Source organism: Dendrobates tinctorius, unplaced genomic scaffold (assembly GCF_039654945.1).
Source record: "Dendrobates tinctorius isolate UK_male_01 unplaced genomic scaffold, ASM3965494v1 ptg000320l, whole genome shotgun sequence".
NCBI lineage: Eukaryota > Metazoa > Chordata > Amphibia > Anura > Dendrobatidae > Dendrobates > Dendrobates tinctorius.
Genome location: NW_027361987.1, coordinates 1,474,639 through 1,488,820, shown reverse-complemented (window position 1 = coordinate 1,488,820; position 14,182 = coordinate 1,474,639). Strand labels below are relative to the sequence as shown.

The window sequence follows — 14,182 nt, the reverse complement described above, 5'->3', positions numbered from 1 at the left end:
ATAAATGTGTAATATTTCTTCATGAATCTCATCTGACAGAAAATATTGGCCCTTACGATAGTTTAGATTGTGACGTCACCGAGCCCCATACTCTAATTACCCCAGAGAGGTTTCACCACTAGCTGCTCATTTATTACTGATGGAGACTGTGGAGTTTGATCATTTCAGTAGATGTTATTGTCTATAGTCACAGTGTGTGATTACAGTAGTGTCCAAAATCCTCTGATTTAACCTCTTCCTGCAGCCAGTTTTGTGTTCTTAATCAGGCCCCATTATTAATATCTGACGTGTGTCACTTTATGTGGTGATAAATTATTCACAAAGGATAATAGAAAACAAATGGATCTTACAAATTATTTTCCAGCTTCGCACTATACCCTACATACGGTTGTACACTACTGTCTGGGCACATGGCAGTGTTCAGAAGGGAAGGAGCGCCATTTAGCTATTTGAATGCAGATCTAGCTGGAATAGTTTGCAGACACAATGTATTGGGAGCACTGTTCATGGTCACCTGGCAGCTCAAAAGATGTCCCCCATGAACATGCTTGGCTCTATCTTCTCTGCTCTCCATATCCCAAGGATTGCCTTCCTCATCGCCCTATAACACCCTTACATGGATCTGGACTTACACTGGGACCCCTAGGCTTGGACCATGGTGTTACCTGCTATTCTGTAGTGTTACATGGCAAGAAGAATAGTCAGGTAGCTGGGTCAGAACCAGAAGGACAGAATACAGAATCAGAAGACACAAGAGTAGTCAGTACACGGGCCACGGTCACAGCAGGAAACAAATACACAAGCCACAAGCTGAGCACAGAGGACTGAACCAGAGGAGAACAGCGCTGTATCTGGCAGATTCCGGCCATGTGCTTTGCGCTTTAGTAGGGTGTGGTACTTTCCAGTTGGCTGAAGTAGGGAGCAGATTACTCCAGCTGGACAGCAGGAACAGATCCCAGATGAGATTGGACACACCATATGCAGAAGCCCTAATATAACTAAATGACAGAAAACCAGAATAGTCGAAATCCCCATAAAGTAATTCCATGTTATTAATTAATTCACTGATGGTTGTAAACTATACACACGGGGTCAAAATTGTTGGTACCCCTCGTTTAATGACAGAAAAACCCACAATGGTCACAGAAATAACTTGAATCTGACAAAAGTAATAATAAAAAATCTATGAAAATGAAAGTCAGACATTGCTTTTCAATCAAGCTTCCACAGAATGTGTAAATCACGGTGTGTTCACTAATTTGCATCACAGGTGTCTACAGTCTTGGAATCAGTGAGTGGCCTGTATAGAGGCTACAGATCCTCACTGTGCTGTGTGGTGACATGGTGTGTATCACACTCAACATGGACCAGAGGAAGCGATGGAAAGAGTTGTCTCAGGAGATTAGAAAGAAAGTTATACACAAACATGTTACAGGTAAAAGTTATAAGACCATTTCCAAGCAGCCTCATATTCTTGTGACTACAGTTGCACATGTTATTCAGAAATTTAATATCCATAGGACTGTAGCCAACCTCCCTGGACGTGACCGCAGGAGGAAAACTGATGACAAATCAAAGAGACAGATAATATGAATGGTAATATAGCCCAGAAAAACTTGTAAACAGATTAAAGGTGAACTTGAAGCTCAAGGAACATCAGTGTCAGATCACACCATCCGTCGTATGAGCCAAAGTGGACTTCATGGGAGACGACCAAGAAGGACACCATTATTGAAAATAATCATAAAAAAACAGACTGGAATTTGCCAAACTACATGTTGACAAGCCACAAAGCTTCTGGGAGAATGTCCTATGGACAGATGAGACAAAAATGGAACTTTCTGGCAAGGCACATCAGCTCTATGTTCTCAGATGGAGAAATGAGGCATATCACAAAATCACTGTTCCTACTGTTACGTTCTGGGGCTGCTTTGCTGCATCTGGCACAGGGTGTCTAGAATCTGTGCAGGGTACAGTGAAATCTCAAGACTATCAAGGGATTCTAGAGAGAAATGTGCTGCCCAATGTCAGAAAGCTTGGTATCAGTCGCAGGTCATGGGTCTTGCAACAGGATAATGACACACAATACACAGCTAAAAACATGCAAGAATGGCTGAGAGGAAAACATTGGACTATTCTGAAGTGGCCTTCTATGAGCCCTGACCTAAATCCTATTGAGCATCTTTGGAAAGAGCTGAAACATGTCATCTGGAAAAGACAACCTTCAAACACGAGACAACTGGAGCAGTTGCTCTTGAGGAGTGGCCAAAATACCTGTCGAGAGGTGCAGGAGTCTCAGAGACAGTTACAGGAATCGTTTGATTGCAGCAATTGCCTCAAAAGGTTGTGCAACAAAATATTTTAGTTAAGGAACCATCATTTCTGTCCAGGCCTATTTCATGAGTTTTACTTTAAATTCTGTGGAAGCATGGCTGAAAAGCAATGTCTTACTTTCATTTGCTAATTTTCATAGATTTTTGATTTATTACTACTTTTGTCAGATCCAAGTTATTTCTGTGACCATTGTGGGTTTATCTGTCATAAAACGAGGGGTACCAACTATTTTGGCCACGTGTGTAGGAGGAGTGAATATTTTGACTCCACAGCAACTCTCCGGAAATTAACACACAGTGGATGTTGGAGAGTGAAAATTACACATTTGCCATGTTATTACCCAGCACATAGTGCCCAGATTGTGCTCCAGGAGACACACACCGCAAATTAAGTGGGTTCTTCTCACTATAATATTGCTAAATACAGGGATCCTAAATGTTGTTTGTGCACACTGCAAGACTCCGAAGTGAGAGCGGATTTTGCTGGATTGGTTTATCGAAACCCTGGAGCTTTTCAACCGGCTTTTAGCCACTGATAGTGTGATGGACCTGAGTGGGGACTTGTTTTTTGAGAGTTGAGAATTGGTATTATTTTCACCTACATCACATTGATTGGTTTCTTTTTATTCAATATTTGGGAGGCAGAATGAACAAACAGTTGAACACCACACACTACTGGCTCATCCAACAAGGTTTTCTATTAGACTGTAAAGTCTCATTGTCTTGGTAACATAGTAACATAACATAGTAACATAGTTTTGAAGGCTGAAGGAAGACCTTATGGCCATCTAGTTCAGCCTATTTTTAGTGCAGCTGTTCTGCATTGTTGATCCTGGGGAAGGCAAAAAACCCACAGAGTAGAAGCCAATTTTCTCCATAGGGAAAAAAATTCCTTCCCCTAAGCTGGGTCAACCATCTACCTATAATATTCTGTTATTCGTAACCTTCTATACTGTTACTCACAAGAAAAGCATCCATTCCTTTCTTACATTCATTCAGTGAGTTGGCCATCACCACTTCCTCAGGAAGAGAATTCCAGAGCCTCACTGCTCTTACCGTGAAGAACCCTCTTCTATGCTGGTGCAGAAATTGTCTTTCCTCCAAACGAAGAGAATGCCCCCTTGTTCTTGTCACAGTCCTTGGTACAAACAGTTCATTGGAGAGATCTCTGTATTGCCCTCTGATATACTTGTACATATATATTAGGGCTCCCCTAAGTCTTCTCTTTTCTAGAGTAAATAGACCTAATTTTGATAACCTTTCTGGGTATTGTAGTGAACAAACTCCATTTATCGTTTTAGTAGCCCGCCTTTGAACCCTTTCAAGTTCAGTAATGCCTTTCTTGAGCACCGGCGTCCAAAATTGCACACAATACTCCAAGTGTGGTCTGACGAGTGATTTGTACAGAGGGAGAATTATGTTTTCATCTCGTGTCCCCAGACCTCTTCTAATGCATCCCATGACCCTATTTGCTTTGGTGGCAGCTGCCTGACACTGGGCACTCCAATTTAGCTTCTTATTGACTGAGATGCCTAAGTCTTTTTCCATGTCTGATTTCCCCAGCAGTTTCCCATTTAGTAAGTAATTGTAGCATCTGTTTCTCCTTCCCATGTGCATAACCTTACACTTATCTGTGTTAAACCTCATTTGCCATTTTTCAGCCCAATTCTCCAATTTACTCAAATCTGTCTGTAGTTGCAAACTGTCCTCCTTTGTGTTAACTACCTTACATAGTTTTGTATCATCTGCAAATACTGATATTTTACTGTGTAAGCCATCCACTAGATCATTAATAAATATATTACATAGTAGGGGGCCCAATACAGACCCCTGTGGTCCCCCACTAGTAACCCTGGCCCAATCTGAGGATGCCCCATTAATAACCACTCTTTGTTTTCTATCACTAAGCCAGCTACCTACCCATCTACACACATTTTCCCCTAGCCCAAGCTTTCTCATCTTACTTACCAATCTTTTATGTGGGACAGTGTCACATGCTTTAGAGAAGTCGAGATAAATGACATCCAATGATTCTCCTTTGTCCATTTGAGAGCTTACATCCTCATAGAAGCTGATCAGGTTAGTTTGACAGGAGCGATCCTTCATAAATCCATGTTGATATAGAGTTAAACATTTATTAACATTGAGATATTCCATAACGGTATCCCTTAGAAACACTTCAAAAATTTTACCTACAACAGATGTTAAGCTTACCGGCCTATAGTTTCCAGGTTCCCTTTTACACCCCTTTTTGAATATTGGTACCACATTTGCTTGCCGCCAATCAAAAGGAACAGACCCTGTTTCTATAGAGTCTTTAAATATAAGGAATAGAGGTCTGTCTATCACATTACTTAACTCCCTTAATACCCGAGGGTGAATACCATCAGGGCCTGGTGATTTGTCAGTTTTAATCTTACTAAGGCGGTTCTGCACTTCTTCCTGGGTTAGGCAGGTAATACTTAATGGGGAGTTTACATGATCACTCTGCATTTCCCCTGGCAAATCCTTTTCCTGTGTGAAAACTGTTGAGAAAAAAGTATTTAAAACATTTGCTTTTCCCACATGGCTCTCTATGATTTCACCCTCATTGTTCTTTAAAGGGCCGACACCATCAATTTTAATCATTTTACTGTCTATATAATTAAAGAATAGTTTGGGGTTTGTTTTACTTTCCTTAGCAATGAATCTCTCAGTTTCCACTTTTGCTAAATGTATTTGTTTTTTACACATTTTATTTTTTTCTCTATAACTTTTTAATGCTTCTTCATTGCCTTCTTGTTTTAGCTTCCTAAATGCCTTGTTCTTGTTCTTTATTGCCCTTTTTACATCCTTATTTAGCCACATTGGTGTTCTCCTGTTCCTAGCCCTTTTATTTCTGTACGGTATGGCTAGCTCGCAGTGGGGGTGTAAAACTGATATAAATATTTCCCATTTATTTTCTGTGCTCCTATTTTTGAGGACATTGTCCCAATCAATTCGGCGAAGGTCCTCTCTAAGCTGATCAAACTTTGCTTTCCTGAAATTCAGCATTTTCGTAACCCCCTTCCAGGGCACCTTACTGAAGGACAAGTGGAATTGTATTATATTGTGGTCACTGTTCCCTCGGTGCCATCGACTCGCACTTCTGTTATTCTATCTGGCCTGTTGCTTAACATTAAGTCCAGAAGGGCCGTCCCTCTAGTTGGGCCCTGCACAAGTGGTGACAGATAATTATCCTTGGTCACTGACAGACATTGGTTTCCTTTCTGAGATACGCAGGTTTCAGTTTCCCAGTCTATGTCGGGGTAGTTGAAGTCCCCCATAATAATCACCTCATTGGGATTTGCTGCTTTGTCTATCTGTTTCAATAATACATTCTCAGTGGTTTCTGTTATATTTGGTGGTTTATAACAAACCCCTATGAGGATTTTATTACTTTTCCCTCCTTGTATCTCCACCCATAGAGACTCCACCTCTTCATTTCCCTCTTGTATATCTTCTCTCAATGTGGGCTTTATATATATATATAGACAGACTCCACCCCCTTTCCTTTTTTTACGATCCCTCCTAAACAAATCATATCCTTGCAAGTTAGCCGCCCAGTCATAGCTGTCGTCTAACCATGTCTCAGTTATTCCTACTATGTCGTATTTTTCCTCATACATTACCAACTCCAGATCTTCAATCTTATTGGTCAGGCTTCTTGCGTTGGTCAGCATGCAGGAAAGAAGTTTTGCTTCCTTTTTCTTAGCTTCCTTCTGAGTACCCTGTCTTGGGTCCTCTTTACCACATCTAGTATCCTTGATTAGTTTGTCTTTCAGCTGCATGTTCTTATCTGCTGTTTTTTCTCTCAAAAATTAAAGATTTTTTTTACATAGCTTGTCATTTTTATGGACAGTTTAATTAGAAGTGTTCAAAAATCCAAAACTAAAAGATATTTTATTAATAAATAATAATTGTTTTTTATCTTAGCAGATGACTATACCAGGAGATCAGAGGGACAGCTGACATCTTCAATTTTTCAATCTGATGATCTTGAGATCCTACAAGATACAACTGAAGTGAATGCCATTACTCCAGATATACCATCATCCATTCACAGCAAAGATCTGTCATCTGATCCTATGAAACAGGTCCCATCTTCTGATTCATTACCAACTACTAAGGAAAATCAAAATCACAAAAGAGGCAATAAAAAACAAACTGCTCCTAAAGCAAAGAAGCCATTTTCATGTTCAGAATGTGGGAAATGTTTTACATGGAAATCACGTTTTGTTACTCACCAAAGAACTCACACAGGAGAGAAGCCTTTTTCCTGTTCAGAATGTGGGAAATGTTTTAACGAGAAATCACATTTTGTTAGACACCAAAGAACTCACACAGGGGAGAAGCCTTTTTCCTGTTCAGAATGTGGGAAATGTTTTGCACATAAATCACATTTTGTTACTCACCAGAGAACTCACACAGGGGAGAAGCCTTTTTCATGTTCAGAATGTGGGAAAAGTTTTAAACAGAAATCAGAGCTTGTTACTCACCAGAGAACACACACAGGGGAGAAGCCTTTTTCCTGTTCAGAATGTGGGAAATGTTTTGCACATAAATCACATTTTGTTACTCACCAGAGAACTCACACAGGGGAGAAGCCTTTTTCATGTTCAGAATGTGGGAAATGTTTTAATCAGAAATCACATTTTGTTACTCATCAGAGAACTCACACAGGGGAGAAGCCTTTTTCCTGTTCAGAATGTGGGAAATGTTTTTGCAATAAATCAGATTGTGTTAAGCACCAGAGAACTCACACAGGGGAGAAGCTTTTTTCCTGTTCAGAATGTGGGAAACATTTTGCAAGTAAATCCCATTTTGTTACTCATCAGAGAACTCACACAGGGGAGAAACCTTTTTCATGTTCAGAATGTGGAAAATGTTTTAAACAGAAAGGGAGTCTTGTTCCACACCAAATAACTTACACAGGGGAGAAACCGCTTTCATGTTAAATGGAAAATAAATCTTGATCACCATCAGAGATCTCACACAGGGGAGAAGCCTTTCTCCTGTTCATAATGTGTGAAATGTTTTAACCAGAAATGGAATCTTACTAATAATAATAACCTTTCTTTTATTTAGCGCTAACATATTCCGCAGCCCTTTACAGTTTGCACACAGTATCATAGCTGTCCCCAATTGGGCTCACAATGTAAATTCCCTATCAGTATGTCTTAGGAATATTGGAGGAAACCCACACAAACACGGGGAGAACATACAAACTCCTTGCAGATGTTGTCCTTCGTGGGAGTTGAACCATGGACTACAGTGCTTCAAGGCTGCAGTGCTAACTACTGAGCCACCTCACCAGAGAACTCACACGGGGAGAAGTCTTTTTCCTGTTTAGAATGTGGGAAATATTTTAACCAGAAAGCGCTTCTTGTTAGACATCAGAGCAGACACACAGGGGAGAAGCCTTTTCATTTTCTTAATGTTGGAAAAGTTTTAACCAAAATTGAATCTTTTTAAATGGGTTGTCTCTTGTCATTCCTCATGTTTGCTGACAAAAGGATAGAACTAATCTTTATTAATTCCAAATGTAAAACTATACCCATAATTCACTGCCTGAAGGTTAGTCAGAAGGTGACTAATAGAAAAAACATAAAGCCCACAGTTCAGTATATAGGGTGAGGTGACATATACACACTCACTCTCCAAGCCTCTTATTTCTACGGGTTTCATTGTCCTCATCAAAGGCGACTCATCAGGAGACTATTTAATAGTGATCTATATTCAAGCGAGACTAGACAAAATAAAACTAAAATCATTTATCATATTATCCGAAACCGTCAGAAAGCTAGCCACATATTGGCAGATCCCAAACTTCAAACTATATACTTCATATAGTTTTTACATCACGAGGGACACGGATCTATCATTCTACAGGAAACAACCTAGGGGTTTTCAGCCTCGGTTGGAAGAACACAGATCTCTTCCATTGACCATCGCTGAACCATGGATACATTTGGAGAAGCCAGGTTGTGATCCTCGGATCAACTGGCCTTTTACCTTGTATGGACTGAATGGATTGTCATCTTCCTACACTTGTCATTACCTCCTCTCTGTGCGTGCCACAGGTGGGGTAGCGATCCTGGGAGCGAATCAGCGGAAGGGTGAGACTCTGTAATGTGCACTCTGTTGGGTATTTTGCTGGGACTGTTCTATGTGTTATCTGCCTGTTTTGTGGTTCAATAAAGCATTGCCACACTGTTTTACCCTCACTGTGTGTTGTCTGAGCAGCGTTATGCCCATGTTAAAGGGAGAGCATTCGATGGGACGATCCCTGATCCATGTCGTTTCAGCCAGCTGACTGGGGCGCCCGCTGACCACCCCATGTTTCCACAGGCGTGCTTCAATAGTCTCAATGGGAGGCTAGAAGATGCTATAACCCGATAGGCTCTGCCACATACAAGCAATGATCAGATCACCTGCATGTAGCAGAGTTGCTCACTTGCTATGAGCGCCAACCACTGGGCAGCACTCATACGGTAGGATACGGCAGTGACAACCATAGAGGTCTGCTGGAGACCTCTGGTTGTCATGTCAACCTATCAGTGACCCGCGATCACGTGATAGGGTCACCAATGTGCGGGATTTCTGGCCCATCATGTGCGAGAAAAGATGTAGGCTCAGTGCCAGAGCCCACATCAAAAGGAGGGAGTCCGACATCAGTGTACGTTTACACCCGATGTCAGAAAGGGGTTAAAGGGGATTGTTTTTACAGAGACGGAAGTGGTAATCAATCATGTATACGTACAAATAATTACAAAAATACACAGCTTCTAATGTTAAATAGTATAGAGTTAAGACTAGAAAATATAATTTGTGTAAATCATGTGTAGATATAAAAATTCAGGTAAATGTCAAATGTTCAAAAACAGCAAAAAGGCAGAGATGCTGACCTGCCCAGGCCTCCCAACAAATGCACTGTCAGGGTGAGTGGGCCCATATAGTTAAGATGGGGGCAACACAGGTGCAAGAATACCGATGAGACAACCGCTCACGACCTACCATTGTATGGAGGGACAGATGCTTGGTTTATTAATGCACAATGAAGACTTGTATGCGGCGCTGTTCACACAATGGTAATGCACAGCATCCAGGCTAACAGCCTATTAGTTACGCCCATACTATTAGATCAGGCGGGCTGCCTAGTGCCATCCAAATGCATCCCATGTGAACAGACACCACAGTTTACAAGACTGAATGGGCCCAACTGCACCCTGAAAAATAAAGTGCAAAAAACACATATAAAAAATATGAGAGGTATTAGTTAATATTTTGGCCAAAATACATAAGCAAGTAACCCACGCCATGCGTTGGCCTAAAAAAGTTTCAAAGGACTCACAGAAATTGCTTCTTCTACTTCCACCACTGCTGCTGCTGATAATATTTTGGCGTTGAAGAATTGACGGTTCGGAGGTGGGAAGTCTACAACCGCGATTCGAATGGTGTGCTTCACTGCTGTCTTAGGGAAAAGCTCTCTTAAGGTTGTGTAAAAGCGTGTTTCAATACTCCAGCATTCGCTGTTCCCTTTCTAGGGCGGGGATCGTCTGGCAAAATTTGGTTTTATAACGTGGATCTAAGAAAGTGGCAACCCAGCAGTCAGCATTATTCCTAATCATGACTATACGGGGATCATGTTGCATATAGTGCAGCAAGAAGGCGCTCATATGTCGGGCTCTACCATGAGGTCCAAGCCCATGCTTTGTTGGTGGCTGGGTAACAATGAGGCTCGTTTCCTCCGTCCCATCCCGCCAATCACGGATAACAGAGAGGGGAGTATTATCCTTTTCATCTTACAGTTGCTCGCCCATCACCTCTTTCTCCTCCATTTGTTCCTCGGATCTTGCACCTTCCATAACAGCTTGTCTGTTATCACTAGCCCCCCTCGATCACAGTAATCCACCCTCCCTTGGCACCCACCTGTGTGGCGACAGTCTTGAATGTAGAGACAGTATTATCCCTTCTGCATCCTCCTCTGCTTCCTCCTCTTCTTCTGGGACCACCATCTCTTCCCGCAGGCTATTCAATGTCTTCTCCAGCATATAGATGACGGAATAGTGTTGCTGACGATGGCGGCATCAGTGATAACTATCTCAGTAGCCATTTTGAAACTGTGCAGAAGGATGCAGAAGTCCTTAATCTGTGCGCACTCTGTAAATGTGACATGCGCAAGGTCCATACCGCGTTGGCCCAGGCTATATGACATGACATACTGCGTCAGGGCTTGTTGCTGCTGCCACAGTCGCTCCAACGTGCAGAGTGGAATTCCACTGCAAGTCGATGAGGAGAGGGGTGTGAACGGCAGAAATGAGCACACAGCTTACGTGCCTTCTTGAGCAGTTCACCCAGGCCAGAATTGTGGTGGAGAATACGCTGTACCACCAAGTTGAGGACATGAGCCATGCAAGGCACGTGTGTGGGCTTTCCTTGCCATAGGGCCGCCACCAAGCTTGCACCCTTAACACCTTCCCTGCATGTAGGTTCAGCGGAGACAGCCATTGATCAAACTGAGCCTGGAGAACTGTCCACAACTCTTCAGCTGTATGACTGCAATCTCCAAGACATATCAATTTTAAGACTGCCTGATTGCAGAGAGCCCTGGCTGTGCAGTACAGAGGTGGTGGGGGTCTGCTCCACACTTAGAACGCGTGTCTGATTAAGGCAGAGGTTGAGGGCACAGGTGGAGGCCCTAGAGGTGATAGAGGATGCAAAAGCAGTGGAGGAAGTGTTAAATGTAGAGGTTTGTCCTGCAAGCCTTGGGGATTCCAAGACTTGTGGAGCAGCACCTGTCCCCACAGCCAGTAGAGTCCCCCAGTGCCCAGTCAGCGAGATGTAACCCCCTTGGCCATGCTTACTCGTCCAAGTGTCTGTGATGACTCACACTCCCCGTGCAGACTACATTGTATAATCTCTAGACTATTATCTAGACTATACTGACTAGATGTTTCTTATCAAAAACATCCACAAAGGCACTATAAGCCGACGGTAATCCGGAGGGAACAGGAGAAGGAAGAGGGGTACCCACGGGATGCAACGGCAGCAGACACCGAGCCTGACAAGACTCCCCCAGCGCAAGACGTTGCCGCTATGCCAATCTAAGGTGGGCTCGTGGAGCCGCAGGCAAGGGAGACCGAGTAGGATTGGATGGGAAATACCTGCCAAGACATAAAATTTAATTTTCTCCTTGTGCAGGGCTCCTACCTGCAACTCTACCTCATGAGTGACATGGGTAACTGTCTTTAGCAGGGGTCGACCATCTACGGAAGTGAGACTTTGAGGGTTCTCTAAGGGCCTCACAGGAACAGAAAATTTGTTGACCTCCTCAAGCCTATTAAAATTTCCGGCGGCACCAGAATCCACATAGGCCACCAGAGAAGCCCGCTTCCCATCAACATGCAAGAGGACAGACAAAGTGAGGGGTAGAGAGGTATCACAAATACCCAGGAAGGCCTCTCTTACCTGGCCTAGGCGGAGGAGTTTTCCGGACGGTCAGGACAAGTTTGGAGCAAATGGGAGCCGCTACCGCAGTAGAAACAAAGACCCTGTAGGGTTCTTTCCCTACGACGCTGGTCAGAGAGCTTCAGGCGGTCCACCTGCATAGGTTTGGGAGCAGAGGCAGAGGAGAGGATCCTGGGTCGGGGACTGGGTGGTCTGCGAAGAGAAGATAAAGGACGAGAAACCCTTCTCTCCCTGGCCCGTTCCTGAAACCGGAGATCTATCCGTGTGGCCAGGGAAATCAAATCCTCCAGAGCTGTAGGGGTATCACGACCAGCGAGCTCATCTTTAATACGACTTGAGAGACCTCGCCAGAAAGCGCCCACCAACGCCTCGTTATTCCAACCTAAGTCGGCGGACAGGGTCCTGAACTGTATGGCGTACTGGCCCACGGTTAGAGAACCTTGGCAGAGGCTAAACAAAGCCTCAGTGGTGGAGGCTAAACGACCCGGTTCGTCAAAAACCCGACATATAGCCATATAGCTGAGGATATGTGACTGGGTGTCACTCTGCTGCGCCAATTCTTGCTGTAAGCCAGCCAACTGGGCAGCGTTACGGTCAGAGGATTGGAGAGCGGAAAGACGCGAGTCCATAGTTTTCATAAAGGACATCATGCGCGTCTGGTTTTCCCAAAGGAAAACCAAATCTTTTTGGGCAGCCGTGGCTCCAGCGGGGTCCATGGCCTGTTCTAACTATTACGGTTGCTGTAGCAAGAGGAACGCAGAGGCAACCCAGAAGTGGACCCTCTGGGTCACGGCTCCAGAGCACCTGAGGGCGAGCGCCCAGGTGAGAACCACCCCCTATACAGGGAGTGTTAGGGGCAGACCCCCAGGGGATAGAACCGCGACAGCCAGAACCAAAGGGACGACCGGGCTTAGACAGGAGAGGAGGCACAGGCGAATCCATACAGGGAGCCCAGGGGAACACAGAGGCCGTGGAGAACGGGCAGAGCGCAGGACCGGAGCGCAGCGGGTGGCAATAGCTGGACGCTGCAAAAGCAGAAGTACTGATAAAACACAAAGCGGGAGGGTGGAAGGAGCAGGACAGGGAAGGAGTAAGGACCAACAGAGGGTACCGTATAGCAAGAGTGCAGAGTGAGAGCTGTCGGAGACAGCGTAGGCGGAGGCAAAGGGAGAGGGAACTGAAGATACAGCACACAGCGAAGGCAGAGGCAAGAATAGAGGTACTTAAGACCAGGAACACTGTACAGACAGAGGCAGGGTAGAAGGGGCCTGTAACATAGAGAACGCTGCTATGAGACAGCGTCACCGCATTAGTAGAACAGGCGCCTTACCTGTCCAGACGCCGGGCATAAGTAGCACTGGGCGCCGCCATATTGGAGGCGGGGCCAGTGCGTCATACTACCCAGGGGGCTGCGCACCAGGAGGGAGGCAGTGCGCAGGCGCCCGACGCCGAGGGAGCCGAAGGCCGGGCACGGGGAAGCGCGTGCAACAAGGTAAGTGGAACCCGGGGCCGTGACAGCCACCTTCAATCCCTTCATGGACATCACTGTTGAATGAAATATTCATTGTTATTTTTTCTTTTTCACTTACCTGGGATGACAGTCCAGTATTGCTGAGTCTCTCGGATGGGCTCTGCTTACAGAAATCAATGTTTTACAAACTTTCCTCTTTTTCATAGTCCTGGTTTGTACAGTACATGATCTGGATGTTAGGAATAATTTTCTCCCTCCAGTTGAAAAGTTGCAAGGGAGATAAGATTTGGTCTGAATATGTCCTCTGGAGGCTAGCCCGAGCTACAAACCGTTTCACGGGGCATCCTAAATCATCACATACACATTTGTCATGACCTGTGGCTAAAAGGGCAATTCAGCTTCCACTCCAAAATCTTTCTTGTGATGCCGGCATTTATAAAGTTTTTCTTATGCTTGTACTGTGCAGAAGAGGCATCCGGGAAGTAGTAGACCTTGCTCAAACTTGGCAGGATGTCAGTTTTTATCACTGAAATCATTTGTTGGGGGAACAGATGAACAGCTATGAATCATAAAGTAAGCACTCAGATACTATAAGTGCACTGTTGTATTTTATTTCTGACTGTAAGCAGAGACGGCTTATTAGTATTCAGCTAAGCAGACAACAGCCTGGACGCTGCTCTCATCACACAGGACGCTTGGGGAGACATTGCACAAGGGAGACAATCCAGGGACCAGCCCATGAAAGGAGCGTGACTGATAATGCTTTGTTTCCGGGGGTAAAACTAAGTAAGCGGAGTGTTGGGATGTCCCAGCCCCCTTCAATGATGCTACATTTCAGGGTAGAAAGGGGAGTGACAGCAGTGTCAGCCAGCAGATGATGAATTGTTTG

The 14,182-nt window shown here is 44.3% G+C and overlaps 1 protein-coding gene across 1 annotated transcript in view; it reads left to right on the top strand.

The window, feature by feature from the left end:
* The window catches only part of LOC141073913 (uncharacterized), a 31,732-nt gene extending 23,165 nt beyond the window's left edge, over window positions 1-8,567 (top strand). The window contains exon 6 of the mRNA XM_073561451.1: window positions 6,291-8,567. Coding sequence (XP_073417552.1) covers window positions 6,291-7,309 — 1,019 coding nt within the window. The 3' untranslated portion in view covers window positions 7,310-8,567. The remainder of the gene's footprint in view (window positions 1-6,290) is intronic.
* Window positions 8,568-14,182: the final 5,615 nt, after the last annotated feature.